General features: G+C 43.8%; 1 protein-coding gene across 1 annotated transcript; it reads right to left on the bottom strand.

Moving 5' to 3' along the window:
- Window positions 1-161: 161 nt before the first annotated feature.
- On the bottom strand, window positions 162-23,353 carry LOC117484331 (cullin-5-like). The gene is made up of 19 exons (XM_034132810.1): window positions 23,302-23,353; window positions 19,678-19,787; window positions 16,651-16,750; window positions 14,680-14,856; window positions 13,645-13,786; window positions 13,351-13,496; window positions 12,929-13,009; window positions 12,379-12,472; window positions 10,032-10,162; window positions 7,055-7,162; window positions 5,265-5,329; window positions 4,798-4,930; window positions 4,523-4,654; window positions 3,870-3,993; window positions 2,990-3,165; window positions 2,337-2,498; window positions 1,757-1,875; window positions 1,086-1,209; window positions 162-935 (listed from the first exon to the last, which is right to left on the bottom strand). The coding sequence occupies exons 1-19, from the start codon at window positions 23,323-23,325 to the stop codon at window positions 741-743; spliced, it is 2,343 nt and encodes a 780-aa protein (XP_033988701.1). The 5' UTR covers window positions 23,326-23,353; the 3' UTR covers window positions 162-740.
- Between the last annotated feature and the right edge of the window lie 227 nt (window positions 23,354-23,580).

Below are 23,580 nucleotides of genomic sequence, written 5' to 3'. Positions count from 1 at the left end.
CACACACACACACACACACACACACACACACCACACCACACACACACACACAACACACACACACACACACACACACACACACACACACACACACACACACACCACACACACACACACAAACACACACACACACACACACACACACACACACACACACACACACACACACACACACACACACACACACACACCACACACACACACACACACACACACACACACACAGTTTGGCAAAATACTCCTCTGTAGTTTGAACTCATCTCTGTCTCCGTGTCCTCTCCTCCTCAATGCTCTCAGCGTTCACTCCCAGTTTTCTTGCATTGTTATTCCAAAAAATAAGACAAATGTAGAATAGGAGGGATGCAGAAGGGCTGCCACTGAGAGGTGCAGCTGTGGCATTAGGTGAAAGCAAAGATTGATCAGCTCGTCCTCCTCCCAGCTCCTCCTCTGCAGTCCATGGCCGACAAAGTAAGGCAGGAAGTATTTCTGTCTGTCTGTTTGATGGCAGCTGCTGGCAGACAGCGGCCCTCTCCTCTCACTAACACTAGAGGGCAGCAGGACAGACTCTCACCACCATAACACACTGGCGTCTCACAAACACAGAAATCTCCCCACTTTTGTTGAAAATGCTCTTCCTCGTCCTTCAACACACATCCTCGTTTCCTTCTCCTCTAATAGCGTTTCAAAGCGCCGCTCACAGGCCAGGGGTAAATAAGAACAGAGCGCATGGTTCCTGGCTCCTAGGCCATGTAGAGGAAGGTGTTGATGTCCGTCTCGTCCCTCTTTATGTACTTGTGTTCGATGAGCCACTCGATCTGCTCCTTGATCATCTTCTTCTGAGGCAGGAACATGTTCTTCAGGATCTCCACCAGCTCCGTCTGCAGCTGGGCGTTACTGATTCTCTTCCTCATCTTCATGATTTGGATGATGGCCTCCTGGATGAGAAACAAGATAAACAAAGCCTTTACAATGTTTCCGGACTGTAACTGAACACAAAATCATGTCCAGCTTGGTATTTGAAAGAAACGTCCTGTTAACCTTTTTGAGGATAGCTTGAATGTGTATTATAAAATGTATTTTCGTACCTGAGTCCTGAGTATTCTGAGCTGAACGATTCCCTCGTTCTCCTCTTCTCTCATTCGCTCAGTGGTCAGCTGCAGCCGGCCAATCAGATTGATCTTTCCACGCTTCTGGACTTTGGAGTTTTTGCTGAGAAAATAAGACAGACACAGATATCAGACATTGCATCGTCTGCTGGTTAAAGAGTTGAAGTGTAGAGCACACCCGACATTGCTGTTTTATCTATGGGAATAAGAACTTACATATTTTGTGATAATTATCATTTCACAATTATTTACATAATTCAAAGAGCAGCAGACTTTGGAAATAATGAAACCTTTTGTAGATCTCTGGACTGAATGAAAACCTGGATCAATGGGGACATGCAGGTTCTCAGGTTTTACCAATGAAAGACTTTACTCAGGGTTCAAGAAACGTGTTGTTTTTTAGATAACTTCATCAGTTGTCAAATGTTGAATTAAACGCAAACTATTTCTCCTCTTTGACAGAAATGTGAATGTCTGTAAGTTGTGGACAAAAGAAAACATTAGAGGAGGTCATACGACTGATCTGCATTCTTTTTACATGTATTTATAACAACAAACTAATCAATCAATAAAGAAAATAATTGACTGTTAGTTGCATCCCATTTGAAAAGAAAAATATTGTCCTTATTTCTAAAGATACCATATCATACATGATCGAGAACTCCTGGTTGACGTAGAAGATGGTGCTGTCTGTGAAGTCTTTGGGGGTGCTGACAGAGGGGTCATAGGTCAGCACCTGTCTCTTCAGCTTAGGAAACGCCACCAGAGACTGCACACAGAGGAGAGACGAGGTCAGCTTTACATATTAAACACCATCAGTGCCAACTTATTAACAGTGTGATTGCATTTGAACAAAGTTTGATCAGATGCACAATGACTAATATGACTTAGTAAATATACTGCGCTTTCCAGTCTCTGCGACCCCTGAAAATGCTTTTACACATAGTAAGCATTCACACACTTATATATGGCTGTCAGAAAACACAGAACACTATTCAATTAACAGTAAGCCTTGTAAATGGTAAGTAGACTGCATGGCTGTCCTGTTAAACTTGAGTTTGATCTCAGTTGCAGCAGATGGCGTGGTGGCTCTGTGGTGCAGGAGGTCTTTTTTTACCGACGAGTGGCAAAGAATACATTAAGCATGCTAAATAGTAGTAAATATCTTATAATGTCTTCTTCTAATATAATTGGTTTGAAATGGAGCATTTCAATGATCCCTAGTCTCACCCAGAGTGTGCGCCGTAGTTCTGCATCGGGCAGCTCTGTGGCCAGTTTCAGGTTGTCGAAGCTGATCCTCTCTCGGGGCCTCTGGTTCCAGGCGAACAGCACGGCGAGCTGGAAGGTGGTCACCTCCAGGTCGTACTGCCCCACCTCGTTCTTAAAGGTGATCTGAGCACAAGGGAGCAGAAACAAAAGAAAAGGTGAGAAGAGAAGTATGTGGCTACACAGTAGATCCACTCCACTTTACATCCACTACCGTTATGCTACTGCTACCAGCTAGTTCATTAAGATAAGCAGTCTGCGCAGAGGTGGAAGAAGTATTCAGATGCTTCCCTTGAGTAAAATACCAAAACATGTCAAAATACTTCATTACAAGTAAAAGTCCTGCATTCGAAATCTTACTTAAGTAAAAGTAAAACAGTATCATTATTAGCTAAATGTACTTAAAGTATAAAATGTAATCATTGTGCAGAGAAATGGCCTTTATGCGTGTATATAATTATATATGTGACATTTCTAGATAATATTGTCGCATCAAGTGGCATTTTACTGTTGTAGACACACACAGTCTGATAGACTTCAGAGGGTTCAGAGGGTGAGCTCTGTGACACTCTGTGTGTCTGCATGTATTCTGTGTGTCTGTAGAAATGCTCACTCACTATGCCATTGGACATGAGGTGGTGCCAGTGCAGCTTCCTGCCGCTGTGGTTCCTCTTGTAGAAGTCCTCCACCTCAGGGATCAGGTCCTCCAGCTCCGTGGGCAGAGAGACGAACACCTTCTCACTGCTGCGGGACCACGCTCCAGCGTTCAGGATCTTAATGTTCACACTGTCCGCTGCAGGGAAATATAACGGAAGAACTCTGATAAGTCTGTGTTACGTGGACGCATCAACATTTTAACTGTGAAGGTTAGATTCAAACTGAATGTTAGCTTGAAGTAAATGTTGTCTAAATGCATTATTTTCTTGTTAGAAAGTACCAGAATGCGTAGTTTACATGTTAAAAGAGGATCCCCCCAGACCCCCTGCAGGGGTTCGGTTTGCAAACATCGTTTTCACACCATGTGAGTGTGCATTTGCGTCACTGTGGAGAACAGGCATGTTCAAGGCTCTTAAAAAAAGACGGAGATCCTTGGCTTCCTCAATAATTGTCCCCCCCCCCCAACACATATATAATGGTTCCTACAAAAACAGTCTCTAGCCTGACAGTGAGTCTGTAAATCCTGTCTATACAGGTGTTTCTAGCAAATAGTATGGAGATTAGTGTGTACAAAAATATGGGTGGCGTGCAATACAGTTTTATTTGTATCTGAAAAAAGTGTCCCCACCACTTTGGAAAACAAAGAGACGCCCATGCTCGCAGGTGCATGTCTCGTCAAGAGTTTCACCTTCATGAGGACAAAATAAATGATAGGACATTCATGCACTTTAGAGTGTGTGTGTGTGTGTGTGTGTGTGTGTGTGTGTGTGTGTGTGTGTGTGTGTGTGTGTGTGTGTGTGTGTGTGTGTGTGTGTGTGTGTGTGTGTGTGTGTGTGTTACCTGGTAGTGCGAGCTTGTTGTGTTTGTGCATCTCCTTGAAGACCTGGTTGAGGTCCTCTGAGACCTTGATGTCCTGAAACATCCTGGCCAACTTGTTCACATAGTCAGCAGGCATTCCTACCTCCTACAAACACACACAGGACACAATGAGGAGAGCAAAGGGGAAATTAATTCACCAAACCTGGTACAAAGGCACAAAACTCTTGGTCAGATTTGTGGTTATTTCATTTGAATAATACAAAAACAATTGGATGAAGGAAACGGTTGTTTTCATTTGGATGCGTTGTACCCCCATTGGTGCATGCGTCAGCATTGTCTGCCAGATGCTGTCATAGATGGACTTTTTCACCAGTTAAAGCCACATCTTTATGATGCATATTAGATCTTGATCGTTTTACCTGAATATGTTTTAATGGTTTTGATTGAGACCCCTCTGAGTAGTAAATTACATATTGTAAATAATGATCATTATTCAGAAACATATTACTTAAAGTCTTGTTCAAATTTGTAAAATGACACAAGAACATCCATGGATAACAGATGGTACTCCTGCCTGTTGTTCCCCCAAAGATGTCCTTGCTCCTTAGTACAGCTCCTAAACTGTGGACTCACAGTCTGTGTGTGACAAAGAAGGGTAATGAAAGAGAACTCACTCTCAGCCACTCCACCATGTTCTCCTCAATCTCGCTGTCTGCTGAAATGTCCAGAATCAGGCGCCGGGTCAGATGTGCTTTGTGGTAACGCATGAACACGTCTTTATTCTGAACGTACTTCAACACCAGCAGCTACAAGGAGGAAAGATAAAAACAGGGTTTGAATTTTCGAGGATTATAATCCAAGCACTTTGAAGGAAAAGTAAGTGTAAGAGTGTCATCAAGTGCCTTTACCCCGAGGTGTGCCTGTTCAGGCTGTAAGGACAGAGACTCACCACTTCTTTGAGCTTGAGCTCAATCTCCTCTGAGGTGAGTTTCTTGCTGAGCGTGGTTTTCCTTAGCAGCATGTCACAGTAGTTAGCCAGCAGCTCCGGACACTTGGACTCCGGCTGAGTCTTCATACCAACACTAGATGGATGGACACACACAGACACACAATTACACAGAGCTGGAAGATGAAAAAGTACAGCATTCCATTTGTCACATGACGCTCTGTTCTGACCTTGAGTTTTCATCCCTTTTCTTAACTGCAGTGCACCCACGCCACGGTTAGATTTTCTTACTCATCTTGGTCTCAATATGGACCAAAATAATCATGATTATGATTTTTGGCATAAAGGAGTAGCCAAAAGAACTACAAACACACTACGACGTTGTGACTCAATCAAACAGAATAAACTATCTTGCAGTGACACTTTGAACACTGGATCATTTCCTTAGTGACACCGAGAGGTTTCCTCACCCCTTCTGTTTGGTTGGCAGTTCCAGTTTGAAGATGGTGGCGTCATTTACCACGGCCTTGTAAGCCTGCAGGGGGAAAAGGGAGGATCAAACAACAGTTTGTTTTAGTGACGAAAATGTGTTAACTTTGTAAAATAATGTGTTAGTTATACTTTAGATGTATCAAAAGTCAAAAGATACTGAAAATGTTTAATGTTTAGTAATGCTATTTATTCCTGGTCCTATTAATAAGCATTATTAGTAGGTTATAAATCCCCTTATAAGTCCTGATAAGATTTGTATTAACAAAACAGTAAACGCCTCAACAGCAGTGCCAACTGTTGTTGGACTGCCCCCCCCCCCCCTCCCTTAGGGGAATTCATCCACAGAAAACACACTGGATGCTGCACTAGGTCAGAAACCAGAGGAGACTGTGAAGTCCACCACAGACGGACCACTTTTGGACAAAATGTCCTCTCCATTAAAGGCAGCTCACTCTGGAATAGCCTCCCAACTCAGATACGGGTAGGGATGGGTATCGTTAAGGTTTTAACGATACTACTACTTTTATCGATACCGCTTATCGATCCGGTCTTTAAACGGTACTCTTATCGGTTCTTTTGGAGAAAAACAAAAACAAATTGTGAACAAAATTAACATTGCTTTTTATTTAAATTAAATGCATAATATTTCACATCAAAAGAAACAACAATGTTTTAACAAATGGTATTAACTAATGTGATGACAGAACTGTAAACAGAATAGCTGAAACTTTAACAAATTAAATAACTCAGTTACCTCTAATCATTAACCCATGTTTGTATCATTGAGTTAGCTCCGTGTGTTGCTGCTAGCATACATAACACCTGACGTGGAAACGTTACTCGTGGATGGGGCTACAGAGCTACTAGAAAGACAGTCGAACCCCGGTGCATTTCTCCGTCTGAATGTGGAGCACTTTTGCTAAATGTTTAGACAAATTAGAAACCCCCCTAGAAACCAACAGACGTGTAATCACCGCTAAATGCACTTTAACACAGGGGTATCTCCTCTTGCACTTGATGTAGCTCTTGTATCTCCTCTTGCACTGTATATGTCGTAGCTGCTACATTGTACTGCCATGTGGTAAATACTTGTGTGTGCTGCTCTTGCTCTTTTTGCATATCATGTATTTATTTGTTGCTATGTTTATAAATGTCATGTTCTTATATGTTGGATGGAAATGAGCTCAAAGCTCAAATCCGGCATATTTACACTTGAAGCATTATTTGTGTTCATTAATGTGCATTGTCCCTATTCAAATAAACGATTAAATAAAATGAAATAAATCCACTTGTAACTGTTATCCATTTCTGCTTTAAAAGAAAACAGACAGAAACAAGTTTGGTATCCTGGTGTATTCAAACCAATACAGTGTATGAAAAGGTTAGGAAAGGCAGGAACATAAAGGAATAAGAAAATAAAATGCTTTCAAAAGTAAAACAAGGGAGGCTCTACATTAAAACATTAAGGAAGGGACTTAAGGTAGATCAGTCTGTATCTCTGCTCTGCTTTTATTCCAGCTGTGAATGAAGTTAACCAAGGCTGCGTTGTTTCTGAGGTCCTAACGTTAGGGGTGTATTCCTGTTCTGTGAAGACGAGCAGATCATTGGTGTAGGACTCAGACAGCTGTAGGCTTTGACTATCCAACAATGACCTTTGCTCACTTAAGATGCAAATACAGTGTGAGCAGGAATGAACTGTATGACTTTAGCACTGAACATTATATGTCATGTGTTTCTTGGTTGTCTCTGGAGGTCACATTGCACAGACCTTGTCTCTTGCAGTGAGGAAGCGAGGGTCGTCCTGGAAGGCTTCCTTCACCAGCTTACTGAAGCGGTTAAACAAAGTCAGCAACTGCTCAACGTACTTCTCCGAGTCCTGGACGAACAAACATACAAACATTTGGAAATAATGCACATGTTGTAAAGATACCCTCTTTCATTAATGTTAATGTTGTTCACTACACACTGTGAGAACTCAATAGTGTTGAAGTTCATTTGCTTAAGGAAACAAATCAACTACAATATGGGTTTTAGATCTGGGATATCTTAAATGAATACTCCACACTAAATACTTAACAATTGGGTTGTATTGATTTTCCTTTTAACAATTGTTACGTAATAATAATAATAATAGTGTGATGGGAAATGTTGGCTGGACTAAGCAAACCCTGTGAAGTGTCACTAAGGGCTTTCTGTGTTCTCATTATTTTCACAAAATATTGTTCTACGTTTTCTTCTTTAAATACATTGTCCTGATCACAATTACATACTTCACATTTTCTTGCTGGACCTTTACATGTAACGGGGCTTTCTAATAGAATGGTCTATTAAAGCAGGACTTCTACTGGTAGTGACATTTTGTGTGTGTGTGTATGCAGGGCCGTCCCTCCCTACAGCCCGATCATGCAGACTGCGCGGGGCCTCACCTCGCGGAAGGGGCCTCATCTTGTGGAGGGTGCCTCGACTGAGCCGAAAATGCGGCGCAATTATGGCACACACTACACGGTCGGCCTCGGCCACGCTCGGTACGGCTCGGTACGGCTTGGCCTTAACAGGGCCGACTCACTTCATGCTGCGCTTCCATTACAGTTTAGGAACTGGGGTAGTTACTATAGTAACGCAGTGTAGGCGGAGCCGTGACGTCATCTTCAATGAGAACCCCAGAAAAACAACACAGCCGTTAGCTGTTAGCCCTCAGAGCTCACAGCTCCTTATATATGTTCAGAAACTCGACAAAAGTTAAACAAGTACAAACCACAGACTGCCTGTGTCATGGTGAATACAGTCGCTGCTTTATTTATGTCTGTATAGGCCGTTGTTGTGAGTGTGGACGGTCGGAGCATATACTGCGTTAGCTTAGCCAATCTCCATTTAGAAAACACGCATTTTAAAAGGTTTTTCCCCTGCCGTCTGTCTGCAGACTTGACAAAGCATTAATTCATGGTTTTTACTAACCGGTATCAGTATGTTGTTACTTCGGCATCATTTTGAAACGTGTATTACAATTAAATCACGGTCAAATATGTCCATCTTGTTGTAGTTGTAGCCCCCTTGCCAGCGCTCCTCTCTCTAGTTTAGCATACTCAGCCCGACTCAGCCCTGTTTGTTGGCCCCGATAGAACCACAATTTTCTCGGGCCAGAAAAGACGTGAAAAAGTGGCCCCGGGCCGGGCCGGGCCGTGACTAGGCCTAGTGGAAGCGCAACCAAAAACGTGCACGGCACGACACGGCACGCTTAAAGCGAGCTCCGCGCTGTAGTGGAACTGCGCCATTAGTGTGGTGCGGCACGGTGGTGCGAGGCTCCACTAGCACCCCGTCCCCGTCGACGCTTGCGAAACGGAGGCTCATCATATAACTTTGCGTGGGGCCTCATGTTGGCCAGGGACGGCCCTGTGTGTGTGTATGTGTATGTGTATGTGTATGTGTATGTGTGTGTGTGTGTGTGTGTGTGTGCGTGTGTGTGTTTATAATAATAATGGGTTTAATTTATAAAGCACTTCATATTTGACTACAAATCCCGAAGTGCTACAAGCAGTGAGCATGAACAATATATAAACAGTATACAACACGGTAGAATGAATAAAAAGCAATACTTCACTGGCTCCCCGTTTCACACCGCATCCAACACAAACTCCTGGTACTCATCTACAAAGCCCTCCACCACCTGGCCCCCCCCTACCTCACTGACCTCCTCATCCTCTACCAACCACCCCGGTCCCTCAGATCCACCTCAGCCGGTCTGCTTTCCATCCCCAAGGCCAAACTCCGGAGCTTTGGGGACAGAGCATTCTCTGTGGCAGCCCCGAAGCTCTGGAACTCCCTCCCCCAAGACCTCCGTGAGTCCGAGTCCCTCACCCTGTTCCAGTCCCGCCTCAAAACCCATCTCTTCAAATCTGTATACCCATAAGCCCCCCCCCCCACTTCCTCCTGACTGCTTTCTGTTTTTTTTTGTTTTTTTTCTGTTTTGTTTTTGTTTTGTTGTTGTTTTGTTGCCTGTCCTTGTCTGTCTACCCTTCCCCAAATGTAAAGCGTCTTTGGGTCTTAGAAAAGCGCTATATAAATAGAATTTATTATTATTATTAATACAAATAAAATAAAATGAAAGGGTAGTAATAAATGAAAGGTCTAGGCAAAGGCTCTTTTGAAGAGATGGGTTTTGAGGCCTTTTTTAAAAGCCTCCACGGTCTGTGGTGCTCTCATATGGTCGGGGAGAGCGTTCCACAGTCTGGGAGCAGCCGAGCAGAAGGCCCGGTCTCCCATAGTACGGAGCTTGGTCCTGGGGGGTTTGAGGAGGTTGGAGTTGCTGGAGCGGGTGGTCCGCAAGGAGGTATGGGTGGTGAGGAGTTCCTTGAGGTAGGGAGGGGCAGTTCCATGGACACACTGGTGGGTGAGGACGGAGACCTTGTATTCGATCCTCAGTTCCACGGGGAGCCAGTGTAGAGATTTAAGGATGGGGGTGATGTGATCATATTTGCGCACCCTCATCAGGATCCTAGCAGCGCTGTTCTGAATGTACTGGAGCTTCTGGATGCTTTTGTTAGGGATCCCGATGAGGAGTGCATTGCAGTAGTCAGCCTGGAGGTTTGTGTGAGTGTGAGTGTGAGTGTGAGTGTGAGTGTGAGTGTGAGTGTGAGTGTGAGTGTGAGTGTGTGTGTGTGTGTGTGTGTGTGTGTGTGTGTGTGTGTGTGTGTGTGTGTGTGTGTGTGTGTGTGTATGTGTGTGCGTGCGTGTGTGTGTGTACGTACAGTAGTGATGGTCTCTGCAGCAGCCACCATGTCAGCGAGGCCAGCGTTACAGATGTGGTCCTCCAGGTCCTTCAGCATGGGCTCAATGCCGCAGGGGACCTTGTCCATCAGAGAGAACATCAGGTGCAGCCCTGCTCCGGCGGGGCGGGGGGGGGGGACAACATAATTAATATTAGCTTATATTCAGGCCTATTATTTTAACAATTAGGTATGGCACTACCAGCAGACTGTTCTCAATAAGTCTTTCTTTGAAGCTGTGAACATCTGCATCATGACTGTGTCGATGAAACTCTTATGATTATTGCACAACCACTCCGAGCAATGACTGAAGTTTGTTTATCACAAATGTAAAATCAACATTTCCTGTTCCACTCAATTCATTACTTTCCAGTATTATTTTAAGGCAAAGGCAAAATTATACAATATTTAATTGTTTATTAACTTAATGTCTAGTAAACTCACATCTCTTACTTAAAGTGGACCTATCATGCTATATTTAAATGATATATTGTAGGGCCATACCTATATAAGGTATATTTATACGTTTCTGTTTTCAAAATACCAAACAGATCATGCATTTTAGCCATGCCTCATTTCGCTCTATTTGCTGTTTGCTGTCTACGGGGCTGATTCTGCTGACCACGCCCCCCTGCAGGAGAGGGGAGACGTGCTCTGATCAAGTCAGAAGAGGGGGAGAAAAAGAAATCTCCGTCCTCCGTGTTTTATTATATTATTATATAGAGTCATTATTCATTTGTTTTAAAGCTCAATAAATAACAAAGAAGACCTTTGACCGGCACTTTTCTAATTTTGTCCGGAAGATTTAAACTTTAACGGACATCTTGACCGGCGAAAGAAAACCTAACTGAAACTCTGCCGCACGGTCCCCTCGTTCCTTGGAAGAGGCGGAGAGGTGGGTGTTTAATAATAATAATAATAGATTTATTTTATATAGCGCCTTTCAAGGGACCCAAGGTCGCTTTACAACTAGTATAGGAAAAAAACAAACATAACAAAACAAAAGTCGGACAGACAAAACAACAGATCGATTAGGGGCCGAAAGCCTTTGCAAACAGATTGGACTTGAGGGCCCTTTTGAAGGCGTCTAGTGTGGGGATGTTGCGAATCTCCGCAGGGAGAGCGTTCCAGAGGGTGGGGGCTGCCACACTGTAGGCTCTGTCCCCGAAGGTTCGCAGTTTGGTGCGGGGGATGATAAGCAGGCCAGAGTCTGAGGACCGCAGGTTCCGGGGTGGGGCATGTGGGTGAAGGATGTCCGATAGGTACTGGGGGGCAAGGGCATGGAGGGACTTGTAGGTGAGGAGGAGGATTTTGTATGATATACGGGACTTGACCGGCAACCAGTGTAGGTGGATGAGGGTGGGAGTGATGTGCTGCCACGGCTTTGTGTGCGTGAGTACCCTGGCAGCACAGTTTTGGACATACTGGAGCCTGTCCAGGGTTTTTTTGGGAACCCCGAACAGGACACCATTGCAGTAGTCCAAGCGAGTGGTGACAAATGCATGCACGAGGGTTTCGGCAACCGACTCCGTTTGTCATCTGCTGGTGGACTAACCGGAGAGAATTACAGTGCTTGCCTCGACGGGGAGGGATTGCATTGAATTAAAGCAGCGGGAGCAAACGGCCACAAAAAAAAAGCCACAGCGGAGAATAAACAGAAGGGTAACCATGGTAACTATGGGCGGGAAGTCTTCTTCGCTGCTTTTGTGGCAGACTACAGCGCCACTTACAGGCCTGGCATATGTACTACAGCGTCTCCAGCGCTTTCGAGCGGCAATGGCCGGCCGTGGCCCAACCCCACATTCCCCTGATAGGTGGAGAGTTGGCCCAATAGCCGTAGCGCCACCGTCCTGACGTCAGGGCAGTGTTCAAATCTGGATCAGTTTTTATCAGATCCGTTGCAGCCCCTTTTTTAGAGATTTGGGTATGGAGGAAAATAGAGAGGGTTGTGTTTTCTGACACTTGGTGAGTTCCCTGGAACACCGGGGACACATATTCATGTATAAAAGACGTACAAAAGTGCATTTTGCATGATAGGTCCCCTTTAATTTGAGGTAATCTATGATACATCCGGGCATTTCAGGTGAAAACTAAATCCACATTAAGCCATTTTACAGCACTACAAACTCAATTTGAGTCCTTCTTAGGATGAATCCTCAGTGGTAGGGAGAATGTTGAAGCTATTGAACTTCCTATTTACAATGACTCAAATATGAACAGTATGTTGACATGCATTTAAACAGAACCTGCGTCTTTTACATTTAGCAAGTCTTACTTTTACATTCGAGATAGAGAAAAAAAAGATGTCAGTGTGTGCAGCCGTACTCACTGTCTGTTTCGTTTCGTTTGATCATCCCAGGACTTTCGACTAGGATGGTCTCTTTGAACGATGTTACCAGAGCATTCACACAACACTCCATTAGCTGAGGACACACAGCAAGCACATGGGGGTTAGGGAAACTGACATGAACGCCATCATGTCAAAAAGTGAAAATACAGGCAGGTCGGCAGGGTGTCAATAGATAGATATCAGCACACCCATTTAGTGGGTCATAAGTGAGTATTGAGAAGGATTATTTGTGTGCCAGTGGAGGGCAGTGCAACCAGCTGTAACCACAACAATGACATATTATAATAAAGATGGCAAACACTTTCCTGTTTACACTCAATTTACATTCAATTAATGTCTAACATTCATTCCAACAAATCCTGACTTTCTAGCTGCTAAAGGTTGTACTTTCCCCATTAACCTGTCTCTAACTTTGTTTGCAGTTTGATGTTTTTTCCAGAGCTTTGTTTGCTGTTCTAGGCCAACAAACTGTACGTAATCTGATAAGAGGACCAGAAAACATCTGATAATTCAGATCCTCGACACTTACTGCTTGAACAGAGTTACATTCGCGACGTGTCTCGAGATATCTGAGTGCTCTCTTCTCCTCTTCTCTTAGTTTTGTATCTGCCTGCAGGGAAACACACACCAAAGAAATCAAAAGTTATTAACAACAACTACATCTCCCACGTGGCTCCATGTGTCTGTTATTACCACAGCTCACATGAAACTACTGGATTAGTGGAGGAGCTGTCATTACATAGCGTAAATTAATTTGTCGGCACATGTCGGGACCCCCTTGAAAACGAGATGGTGCATCTCAAGGGGTTTATCCTAATAGATACATTTCATATAACATTAGTAGCAATCATCCCTTCATTAGAGCATTCATTAGTGACATTATTTTCCACTTTTCAACCACATCCCTCAAACTAACACTTTTACTTAATAATAAGTGTTATTACAGCTTACATATTTCATGTAGTTCTGTACGCCATTCTGTTGCAGGTAAGACGGTGCTTGTGTTCTGTAAAACCTCTCTGTGGAGTCCAGGTAGGCTTTCTCAAAGTTATCCCTGTAGATCTGCAGCTTGTCCTCTGGGTTGGAACACAGGTTCACTGGGGGGGGGAAGAGCATATTGAACATGAATATTTACAGTAGATCTACAGAAGAAGTGGTTTATTTATCAATTATTGTACTTATTTGTTTTTCTGCACCTATTAGCAATAATAACGCCTTCCATGTGTTGTCATATGGTTATCTTACCATAGGACTCCCGTACTCCTATGACGAGCTGCGAGTCGAAGGCCTCCCCCTGCCTCTCAGCGTGCACCAGCTTCATGGCGCTGTCCTGCAGGCGACTCTTAATGTTGGAGAAGATTGACTCGTTCCACGTGTCCAACATGAGCTGAAAAGTAGGTGAGGGCGGTCTAAGTTAGAGCAGTAATAAATGTGTATCAAGAGGAACATCCATCCATCCATCTTCTCCCGCTTATCCGTGGTCGGGTCACGGAGGTATCAGTTCCAGCAGAGAGCCCCAAACGTTCCGTTCCCCTCATCAACCAGCTCTGACTGGGGGATCCCAAGGCGCTCCCAGGCCAGCCAAGAGATATAATCCCTCCACCTGGTCCTAGGTCTACCCCTCGGTCTCTTCCCAGCTGGACGTGCCTGGAACACCTCCATAGGGAGGCGCCCAGGTGGCATCCTTACTAGGTGCCCGAACCACCTCAACTGGTTCCTTTCGACGTGAAGGAGGAGCGGTTCAACTCCGAGTCCCTCCCGGATGACTGAACTCCTCACCTTATCCCTAAGGGAGACGCCAGCCACCCTGCGTGTGTTAAATTGCTTTGGTTTTTTATGATTTAAGGTCCCTTTACTACGGAAACCCATCCATGCCAGTGGAAATTAAAGATTAAAAATGAGCCTTGTGATGAAAAAAAAGATGACTCAGTATCTAAACATTGTGAGGAACTTCCTAAAAATAATGATTTAGTAGGTCAAAATAATGAAACTTTTTAAACATTATAACTCAAGGACATTTTCAAAAGATATTCACTTTTTTTATTTTGACACATTAAGATGGTTTTATTTCCCATCACATTGGAGGAAATGGGTTTCTTTCTTGTAACGCCATCTCTTACTTTATTTGATCTTTTCTCCGTCTGCTTTTACCATCAATTGTCCAAGAGTGGTTCGGCCTACCTGCTGCTCCCCTCTTCAGGTATTTACTTCCTCATCACATTGTTGAGCTTATAGTTGCTCAGCTTCCCTCTCCCCATCCTGAGCCCCTCCTCGTCTCACCTTCCGTACAATGCTGTCCTCCATGTTGGTTTTCTTGTTGCTGCCCTGTTTTCCCATGAGCGTGATCTCCAGCTGACAGAAGGGTTTGGGCAAGATGTCGCACTGGGTGAAGAACTTCCTCCACTCCACGATGTAAGCCTTCAGCAGCGCGGTGTCATCCTGGTGGCTCAGAACCCGCTGCCATGACAACAAATACCAGCAACAGTTAGAGGATATAGAACAAATAAATACTGAGAATGTTATTTCCCTGCAATTATTGTTCTGCATGTTATTGTCTATAAAGTTTTTTGAAGCAAATGTGTTAATGAGAGGCAGCATCTAGACAATGGACCAGTGCATTCACTTTATTATAGAGTATGGATGCTCTGTGGAACAATGCTGGAGTGTGGAGAGTTTTGGAAGGCCCAATCTATCCATCCTCCTCTTCTACTTGAGCAACTGCAAACTGGGGCACAGTCCTTGATGCACCTTGTGATGTGCTTAACAGGGACCATTTCTATTTTCCAAACAACTAATGTGGTTTTTTTTGTAGTATAGTGAAGTCCACAGCAAATCGTAGCTCTTTTGTTCTTAAGTGGATAGGTGTATGTTATAGATTTGTATAGGTTCATTTGACAAAAGTAAAGGTAAAAACAAGACTGCATTTACAGCATTGCAGTCATACAATTCAGTTGTGGAGAATACAGACACAAGTACAGTAAAAGCTAACTTCCATTGTGGACCTTTTTGACTCTTAAGACTTTGTGCATCATCAGGAACAAATCACAGCATGACACATCCCAGACTGAGAAAAGACAAAAGCATTGAGTATACAGCAAACAATACCAGGTTGGAGTTGTTTTCTCAACAACAACAACAACAACAACAACAACAACAACCGCAGCAGCAGTGCCATTTCATAAACACTGGCATAATTTGTTAAAATTCCAAATGAACTGATATTTGTTAGTTATGATCATAAATACCAGAACAGGAAGCCAGTGTTGATTTGTGATTTGTGTTAAGGTAATAGTGTCAGTCTAATTCACGTTGGGATGTCCCAGAGCGAGGGGAACGCTCCTCTCCTTTCTCACACATTCCGCTGATTCATTTTTGGCATCCCTTTCAATATTTAACTTTTGTAAAGAGCATTTTCTGCCGTCTATATGTTCTATAATATCAAAATGTAAACTATTGTTTGATGTTGGATGCTCACATTGTGCATGTATAGCAATAGCTTGAAATGAATGTATTAAACAGCTAGCATGAATAAACATTGAGAACATAGAGAGGGGGTGCTGCTCAGATCATTATGGTGCTTGTTTGCTTGGGTTTTTTGTTTTTTAAACCTTTTTCCCCTGTTATGCAAAAGAAAAAAACGTTTTCAAAGACCTTTCTGATTTAAGAGAAATCACCTTAACTTTAAAAAGTGGCTTTTCTTTGTGCTTCCAATTTAATAAAGATATTTGATTTGTTTCTTTGTGGATAAGAAAGGAACATTCAGCATTTCCGTTTCCCTCTCTGCATGTTTGACCCTGCACTACTGCAGCTTTCAAGTCAATCTGCCTGCTTTCAATTGTGACTGGTGTGGTGTTGAGAGTGATACAGGGGGTCAGGGTGCTTAGTAGGACACGATAGCAACATGTTGGATTGCCATCAGGTTGACATAAAGGATTGCATGTCTTCTCACACACACACACACACACACACACACACACACACACACACACACACACACACACACACACACACACACACACACACACACACACACACACACACACACACACACACACACACACACACACACACACACACACACACACACACACACACACACACACACACACACACACACACACACACACACACACACACACACACACACACACACACACACACACACACACACACACACACACACACACACACACACACACACACACACACACACACACACACACACACACACACACACACACACACACTTACAGCCTGTGCTTGTTTTATGAAGTCTAGGATGTCCTCTTTAAGAGCTTGATGGATTTTAGCTGGTCCTTTATCATCCCATAGACACACAGCATGGACGTCTCTGGGGAACAAGAAGGAAATGGGACATCAATAAAGTTTATTTGAAGTGGGTTAGTCAAACTGTGAACCTTAATCTCTGGGACACTTTTGTTAGCCTTTACTCAACATGTTACAAACACAATTCATATATATTTTCAGAAATATCTCCTGACATAATATATGTAATATTAAACTCTACTTGTTCCTGTGCCCTCTCCTCATACAATATCGCAAGACGAAATGAAGAGAAATCATCCACTTCCTCTTGTTGAACCCTTAAACTCTCCACACTGCCCACTCGGTTGTTTTAGGCGTAGGCTCCACGAGGACGAAAACGGGTTGAATCCGCATATTTCTCATGCGTATAGCCCTTTAAGCTCGACGACGCCGTAAGGGAAACGTAGAAACATACCCCGCAAACGACAACGGGTCCAAAGGTGGATAGATCTGGGAACGGAGCGCTCTGGGGGGGTCCAACGGGGCCGTGGGGTCGCCTATACGGTCATGCGTTTCATAGCCCCGCCTCTCCCCGCCTCTCCCCACCTCTGCTGCTCACCTCCGCATAAGTACACTGCACACTGAATTCAGATTATTTATCTTTATCTCGATATGAACATAAACGCGAGTGAAGTCTAATCTGACAGGACGGAGACACGCAGCTCCTCCCGCTGTGATGCAGCGAGAGCAAAACACACACTTCAAGTCAGATCACCACCCTTAGCTATTTTAATTACCTCTCAAACTACCTAAACTAGTTATAAATATGTTTATTTTTACTGTCGGGTTTACTTACTGGATCAGCTGCTGCATGAGGAAGCATGAAGATTTAAACTTTAACACACATTGACCGGCGAAAAACTCTGCGCGGTTCCCTCGGCCCCCACCGCGGAGAATAAACAGAAGTGCAGCCATGACAACCATTCTTCTTCGCTGCTTTTGTGGAGGAAGTTGCTGCTTTTGTGGAGGAAGTTACAGCGCCACGTACAGGTTCGGCATATGTACTGCAGCTTTTCCAGCGGTTGGATGTAAACGGAGCCGTCTCGTGGAGCTTGACACAATCCGGTGTATATTGCGTGTGGTCGGAAGCTTTTTTGCGGTTGCATTTGCGTTACTGAAGTAAAAAGATATGATTCTACACTGTATTGAAGTAAACATGTATTATTTGAACTGTTTTATGTAATCACAACGGTTTATGGGTAATCATATATATAGAACTGATATTCTTACTTTCAAACTCACTGATCCAGAGATTCTGTTTTCACAACACACACCAACTTGGCCTTTTTCACCCCTAAAAGCCAGATGTTGGTTTTAAGTCGTTAAAGACATCGTTAAATAGGTGAGGAAAAGTTTAAATGTCTGAAGGAGGATAGTTTATGTGAAGAACCCAGGGGAAGGGAATGTAGAGTAGATAGGGTGGAGATAAACGTTGACTTTTGACCTGGTGTAATTTAGGATCTCACGTGCTGGTCAGACCTCTGATTGAACCCGGCCAGAAGCGAATCCAGCCAGTCAGGACACTTGGGGGAGGTGATCAGCTTACACAGCTCCTCCTCACGGACTCTCTGATTCGCTTGGGAGGAAAATGGGAAGGAAGAGTCGACTGATCTCCGCCCCAAAAATAGATATGAATACTGATGTTTTTGAGTGTAAAAATGCTTTTTGGTTTGGTGAGTGGTTGGTCCTGATATCTGTGTCCGCATCGCATCACAAACCTGAAGTCACTTTCATCTCGTTTGATGAGTTGGTTTGGTCCTGACGCCTTTATCCGCATCGCATCACAAACCTGAAAGTCCGGAGTACTCGAGTACTCTGTATAACTTGTATATGTGTTTGGTTTCCTACCAGAAGTAAACTCAGATAATTTGTTATAACTTTGATTCCGGTGTTTTCAATTCCTTTCTTAATTTAATAGAGATCCAGCCTCATCCAACGAACGGCGCGTAGCAGAGGTGTTCTGCTCCAACATTACTCCGATGCGTTTTGCCGTATTTGTTCTCGTGGAGCCGGGGCCTTAGGTGAAACAGTAAGTCAGGTGATTCTTTGTCATAGCCCAACATCACACATTTCATCAAGGGGCAGAACAATGTGTGAAGATAAGAACACCCTGTGCTTATACTATGCCCCTTCCCCCAAAACAAGGGGAAAACTTAGCCCAAGTATACAGCTCTGTAGGTTGTTGTAAAGGTTGAACATTAACAACAATCATTTAATCTTCCTCTCACCTGCAACATACTGAAATCATTTGTTTTACATCAAGTAATAGCAGTTGAAGGGATTTTATGGAAATCTTGAAAAAATGTGTACATCATATTGCTATTATCTATTCTACAGTATATGGCATCTAGGTGTTTGCTACATTTAGATGTGTTCTCTGCTTCCTCTTGAGAGTCATTTAGATCTAGATATTAAGATTTTTTTAAATCATAAAATAAATGTGTGAATCTATGTTTGTACATGTATTAACATTGAGACTAATCTGACTAGAGATAATGGCCTCAGGTCAGCGTCAGAGACATAAGGCGGTAAAGCAGTACGTATGTTGTAAATATAGCACACAGGGAAACTGATATTCATTTGGTTTTAGGAGGCTAAATGCTCCTGTCTGCTTCTTCAAACTTATGCATGCCAAAGCCTTTACATTATACAACCCCCCTACAAAAATCCCAACTATCCCTTTCAGCTTTGTAAAGAAGACTCTGTGCAATCCCAGGTTATAATTGGGAAACAATCCAACAAGGCTAACCTACAACTGTGTGTCATTGTGTGGGGATTACAACTAAACCTATCTATAGCACGTGTGTATCTGCTTAATGCACTCAAATAGTTGGCTGTGATTTGTGAGCGGTCTTCAGGATCTGAGACAGCAGCAGCTGTGCTGATCCTGCAGTGGAACCCTTTGAGGTAAAACAGAGGAAAGTAAGGAACAGGTCAGAGTGCTTCACTTACGAGAACAGGTCGAACCACTGTTGCTTGGTGACGGCTTCCTGTCTGAGCAGCTTGAGAACGATGGGCCGCATCAGATCCCACTTGTCCTCAAACTGCAGGGACCCCTTGTTCTGGAGGTGAGATATGGGATGGGTGGAGAGGGAGGAAGAAGAGGAAGGATGAAAACCAGCAAACACAAAGGAGGTGTTGGGTGAGAGAAGGAAAGTGAAGACAGAGATGCAGAGATACACAAAGACATGCATAAAGACTGAAGACACATCAAGGGTTGTGAGTTATCACACTTTTCTCTGGGGGAAATTGTACAAACATGTTGAACAGGGACGTGCACAGACATTTGGAGGGGCTATTGCTCTAAACTGGAAAAAGGGCCTCCCCCGATAAAAAACACAAGACCTTTTGAAAATTGTAACTTGTTTTTAATATAAAAGAAACCAAACGATTATTACATCAACTAAATTGATCAGTAATTCACATCTCATAACAAAATAAGCTAAGGCGACTACTTGCATTCGGTAACTTGATTTTAAAAATGAAAACCAGGGACATTTTTTGTTTTGCGGTCCATATCTCATCAAAAATATCTAATGTTAGTAACTATTAATGACAAAATGGGGACAATTCTGTTCTAATGTAGTTTGACCATTGTAACTGCTGTGCAGACATACATACTGATAAAATAGGGCCTCTAACTAATTACCTTAAAGGTAGGGTAGGTAAGTTTGAGAAACCGGCTCGAGATACACTTTTTGTTATATTCCATGGAATGCTCTTAACATCCCGATAGCAATGAATATCTTAAGTGCTTTGACAAAAAATCCATAAAAAAATGTCATCTGTGGAAGCCGTACTGTAAAAAGCACGACCAATCATTTTAGCCGGCCCGGCTAAAATAACTGGATGGCCTACCTGCCTGTCAGCCTTCCATGTTCCATCTGTGCACAAACTTATCTCGTGCCCTCATTGGTCATGTGCGCGTTCGTGTGTGTTGGAGGAGGGGCTCTGTAAGGAAGTGGCAGATTTTTTCCGGTTGTGTATTTTCAAATTCTTGCGCACTCGAGCCGGTTTCTCAAACTTACCTACCCCACCTTTAAATAAACTCACTAATTAATGAAACCAGTTCAATACGCATTATTCTTATTCTTATCATTCTTTATGAGCGCAGTAACGGTAAGGTATCTAATTACTTATTTATTTAGTATTCCATAACTTAATAACAGAGATGGTCAAACTAAAGTGGTAGAGATGGCAGAAATCCTACAATGAAGCGGGACAGTGAACTGTTCACCCGTGAAAGGGCGATCAAGAAAAGAGAGCGAGCGGCCCCATTGAGGGAGTTTACAGATGAAAAGACACAGAAAGACAGAAGCACAATAACAACAAGTAGGCTATATTTAGGTGTTTTTTTGTAAATAACCGACGGTATCAAGAGGAAGTAAAGTCCCCTGGTTTGTCTCTTATACCCTAACTGCCATGATGAGACAACTCAAAATTAAGTTTCCAAAATCCGACACTGAGGTGGTCTTAACGCACCGGCAGATGACAGCGCTGACAAAGTGTGTTTCGCGCAGCGAGACGCTACAATACTAATTGTGGGCTTATCATATTGATTCGGCCACAACAGAAAAAATAAAAACAAACTCTCGCTCTCTCCAGAGGGGCAGGTCAGCCAAAAAGGCCAAACGGGCCGTTGCCCGGGCAACATTAGCCCGTACCTGTGCACGTCCCTGATGTTGAATGTGAAGAGTGGTTTGATTAGTGGGTATGCTGCAGTTTAAATGCTTTGTGAAGGACAGGTGCTGGTGGATCTCTACTTAAAGATCTCCACCTGTTCCACCAGCCGTCCCTCCAGCTGAGCGGGCCAGAGAGAGGGTGTGGGGGGGGGTGTCAACTAATCAGGCATATGGCATTATTTAAAAGGTCCATTTCTCATGGCCATTTCTACTGATCATAATTCCATTGTTGAGGTCTACTAGAATAGATTTACATTGTTCAATGTTCCAAAATCACATTGGTTTCTCATACAGCATCTCTGTATAGTATGTGTATTCACTCTCTGTCCTACACGCCTTGTTGGAGCTCCTGCCCCCCTCCCTATGAGCCCACTGTGCTCTGATTGGTCAGCTCGCCCACTCTGTTCTGATGAGTCCACCACCGTTACAGCGGAACATCAGTGTTTATGTGTTACAATGGCGTTTGTTAGCAACCATAAAATGACACCAGTAATGACAAACAGATGAGAATGCTGCGTGGGGTCTGGGGGCCGTGTTGGCAGGACATTGCGGGGCTCGCTGCTCCGCCCTTTGAGGCTCGAGGAGCGGACAGTGTGAGCTGGATTACTGGTGTCATTTCCTGGTTGCTGTGTGGGGTCTGCGAGACAGCGAGACACAGCGGAACTCAGCCTGAGCACACACACACACACACTCACAGCCTGGCTGTGTGCGGAGATCAGCGGAGATTCGCTGAGTCGCGGCTGAGAAAAGATAAGGCTGAGTGAGTGTGCGTGCCGGCGAAGCTCCGCATCTGAGAAAATATAAGGCTGAATGAGTGTGTGTGTTTGAGGAGCTCCACGGATTGGTCCATTTGGACCTGGGTATCGTTACGTCACTATACTGAGGAAGAAAAAAATGGAAAAAGAAAAATCTCCAATGAGGCGTTCTGGGGCAGCATAGACAGGTCTTTTCTGTGTTAGAGTTGTACTCGCTACAGGGTGTACTTTGAGGGTTTGTGACTTTGCAGACCGTTTACATGCAGAAAAAGCTACATAACACACAAGGGGACAGGTAATAACCGGAAAAGCATGACATGGGACCTTTAAAAGAGCAACACATTTAAGAAATGCGTTCAGACGTGTTGTTTTTTTCCACTGGAACTAATTTGTTGTTACAAAGAGGGCACCGTTGGAAACCGACCACCAGGTACCAGTTCAAAAGTGACGGTAGCCGGGGCTCCTGGAACGCTCTTCAACAGGTCTATCTGCCGAAGGACACCCGGGAGGCCAGTTAGCGGCCCGGGGGCGGGCTGTGTCGGTCATGGTGTGAACACACAGCGCAGGGAACAGCAGAGAGGCTGCTGGGAGCTGCTGTGTCTCTGGGCCTGGTGGACACTATGGAGAATTATTCTGTCTTGAGACAAGCTTGATTCATTAGCTAGCCGAAATAAAAGCGCTAGCCTGTTAGCAACATTTCAAGCAAGTGAAGCTGCTTGGTATCTTGTGTCCAAGTCTATGTCCCCTTCGAGCCCCCTGCTCCCCGGTGTTGGGTTCAGGTCTTCATACGGTTCTTGTGAGGATACTGTTGTTGTCGCCGGGATGCATGATTAGATAACCCGTAGCCTACGGTTCAATTTGGTTAAAGGCGGAGACATATTGTTTTTTTTTTAAGCATGTGGGTGCAATTTGTGTCTCCGACACAACACAGGACTTTAAAAACGACAACGGTAACAAATGTGACTTCAGTCGCGCCTATTTGTGCGCTTATTTAATATATTTACACTATTAGTGCATACACGTGTATGCCACAATAGGGACTACACAATTATATACACTAATAGTTCAAACATACAAAAACGAATAGTTCAAATCTGTTCGCAAATATGGGAAATAACATATATTCAAGTGCTTCTTACCTTTAACAAATTAGACGACGCCATGTTTCTTCAACTTATCGCCTCGCGGAATCTCGCGAGACAGGTGCTACAGCTGCCTCAGGATGAGGTCATGGGAACCCTCACAGCGCACACTCATACTGACAGGGGGATACACACTCTGATCCTTTACTGCAGTAACAGTTCTGTTATCACACTGTGGAAATACTACACTTCTCTTTATCCAAGGCTGTCTCTAGTATTTGACTGGTTCACTATTGTTTTCCCTGGACAGGAAGGGTATGAAGAATTGTATACCTG

This window comes from Trematomus bernacchii, unplaced genomic scaffold (assembly GCF_902827165.1).
Source record: "Trematomus bernacchii unplaced genomic scaffold, fTreBer1.1, whole genome shotgun sequence".
NCBI lineage: Eukaryota > Metazoa > Chordata > Actinopteri > Perciformes > Nototheniidae > Trematomus > Trematomus bernacchii.
Note: the sequence above shows the minus strand (reverse complement) of the source record. Positions and strands in the feature narration are given on the sequence as shown.

Coding starts and splice junctions, on each gene's coding strand:
- LOC117484331 (XM_034132810.1), bottom strand. CDS start 23,325: ATGGCGTCGTCTAATTTGTTAAAG. Junction 13,497..13,644: donor AGGAGTACGGGAGTCCTATG/GTAAGATAACCA, acceptor TCCCCCCCCCAG/TGAACCTGTGTTCCAACCCA. Junction 4,655..4,797: donor AGCTCAAGCTCAAAGAAGTG/GTGAGTCTCTGT, acceptor TCCTCCTTGTAG/CTGCTGGTGTTGAAGTACGT.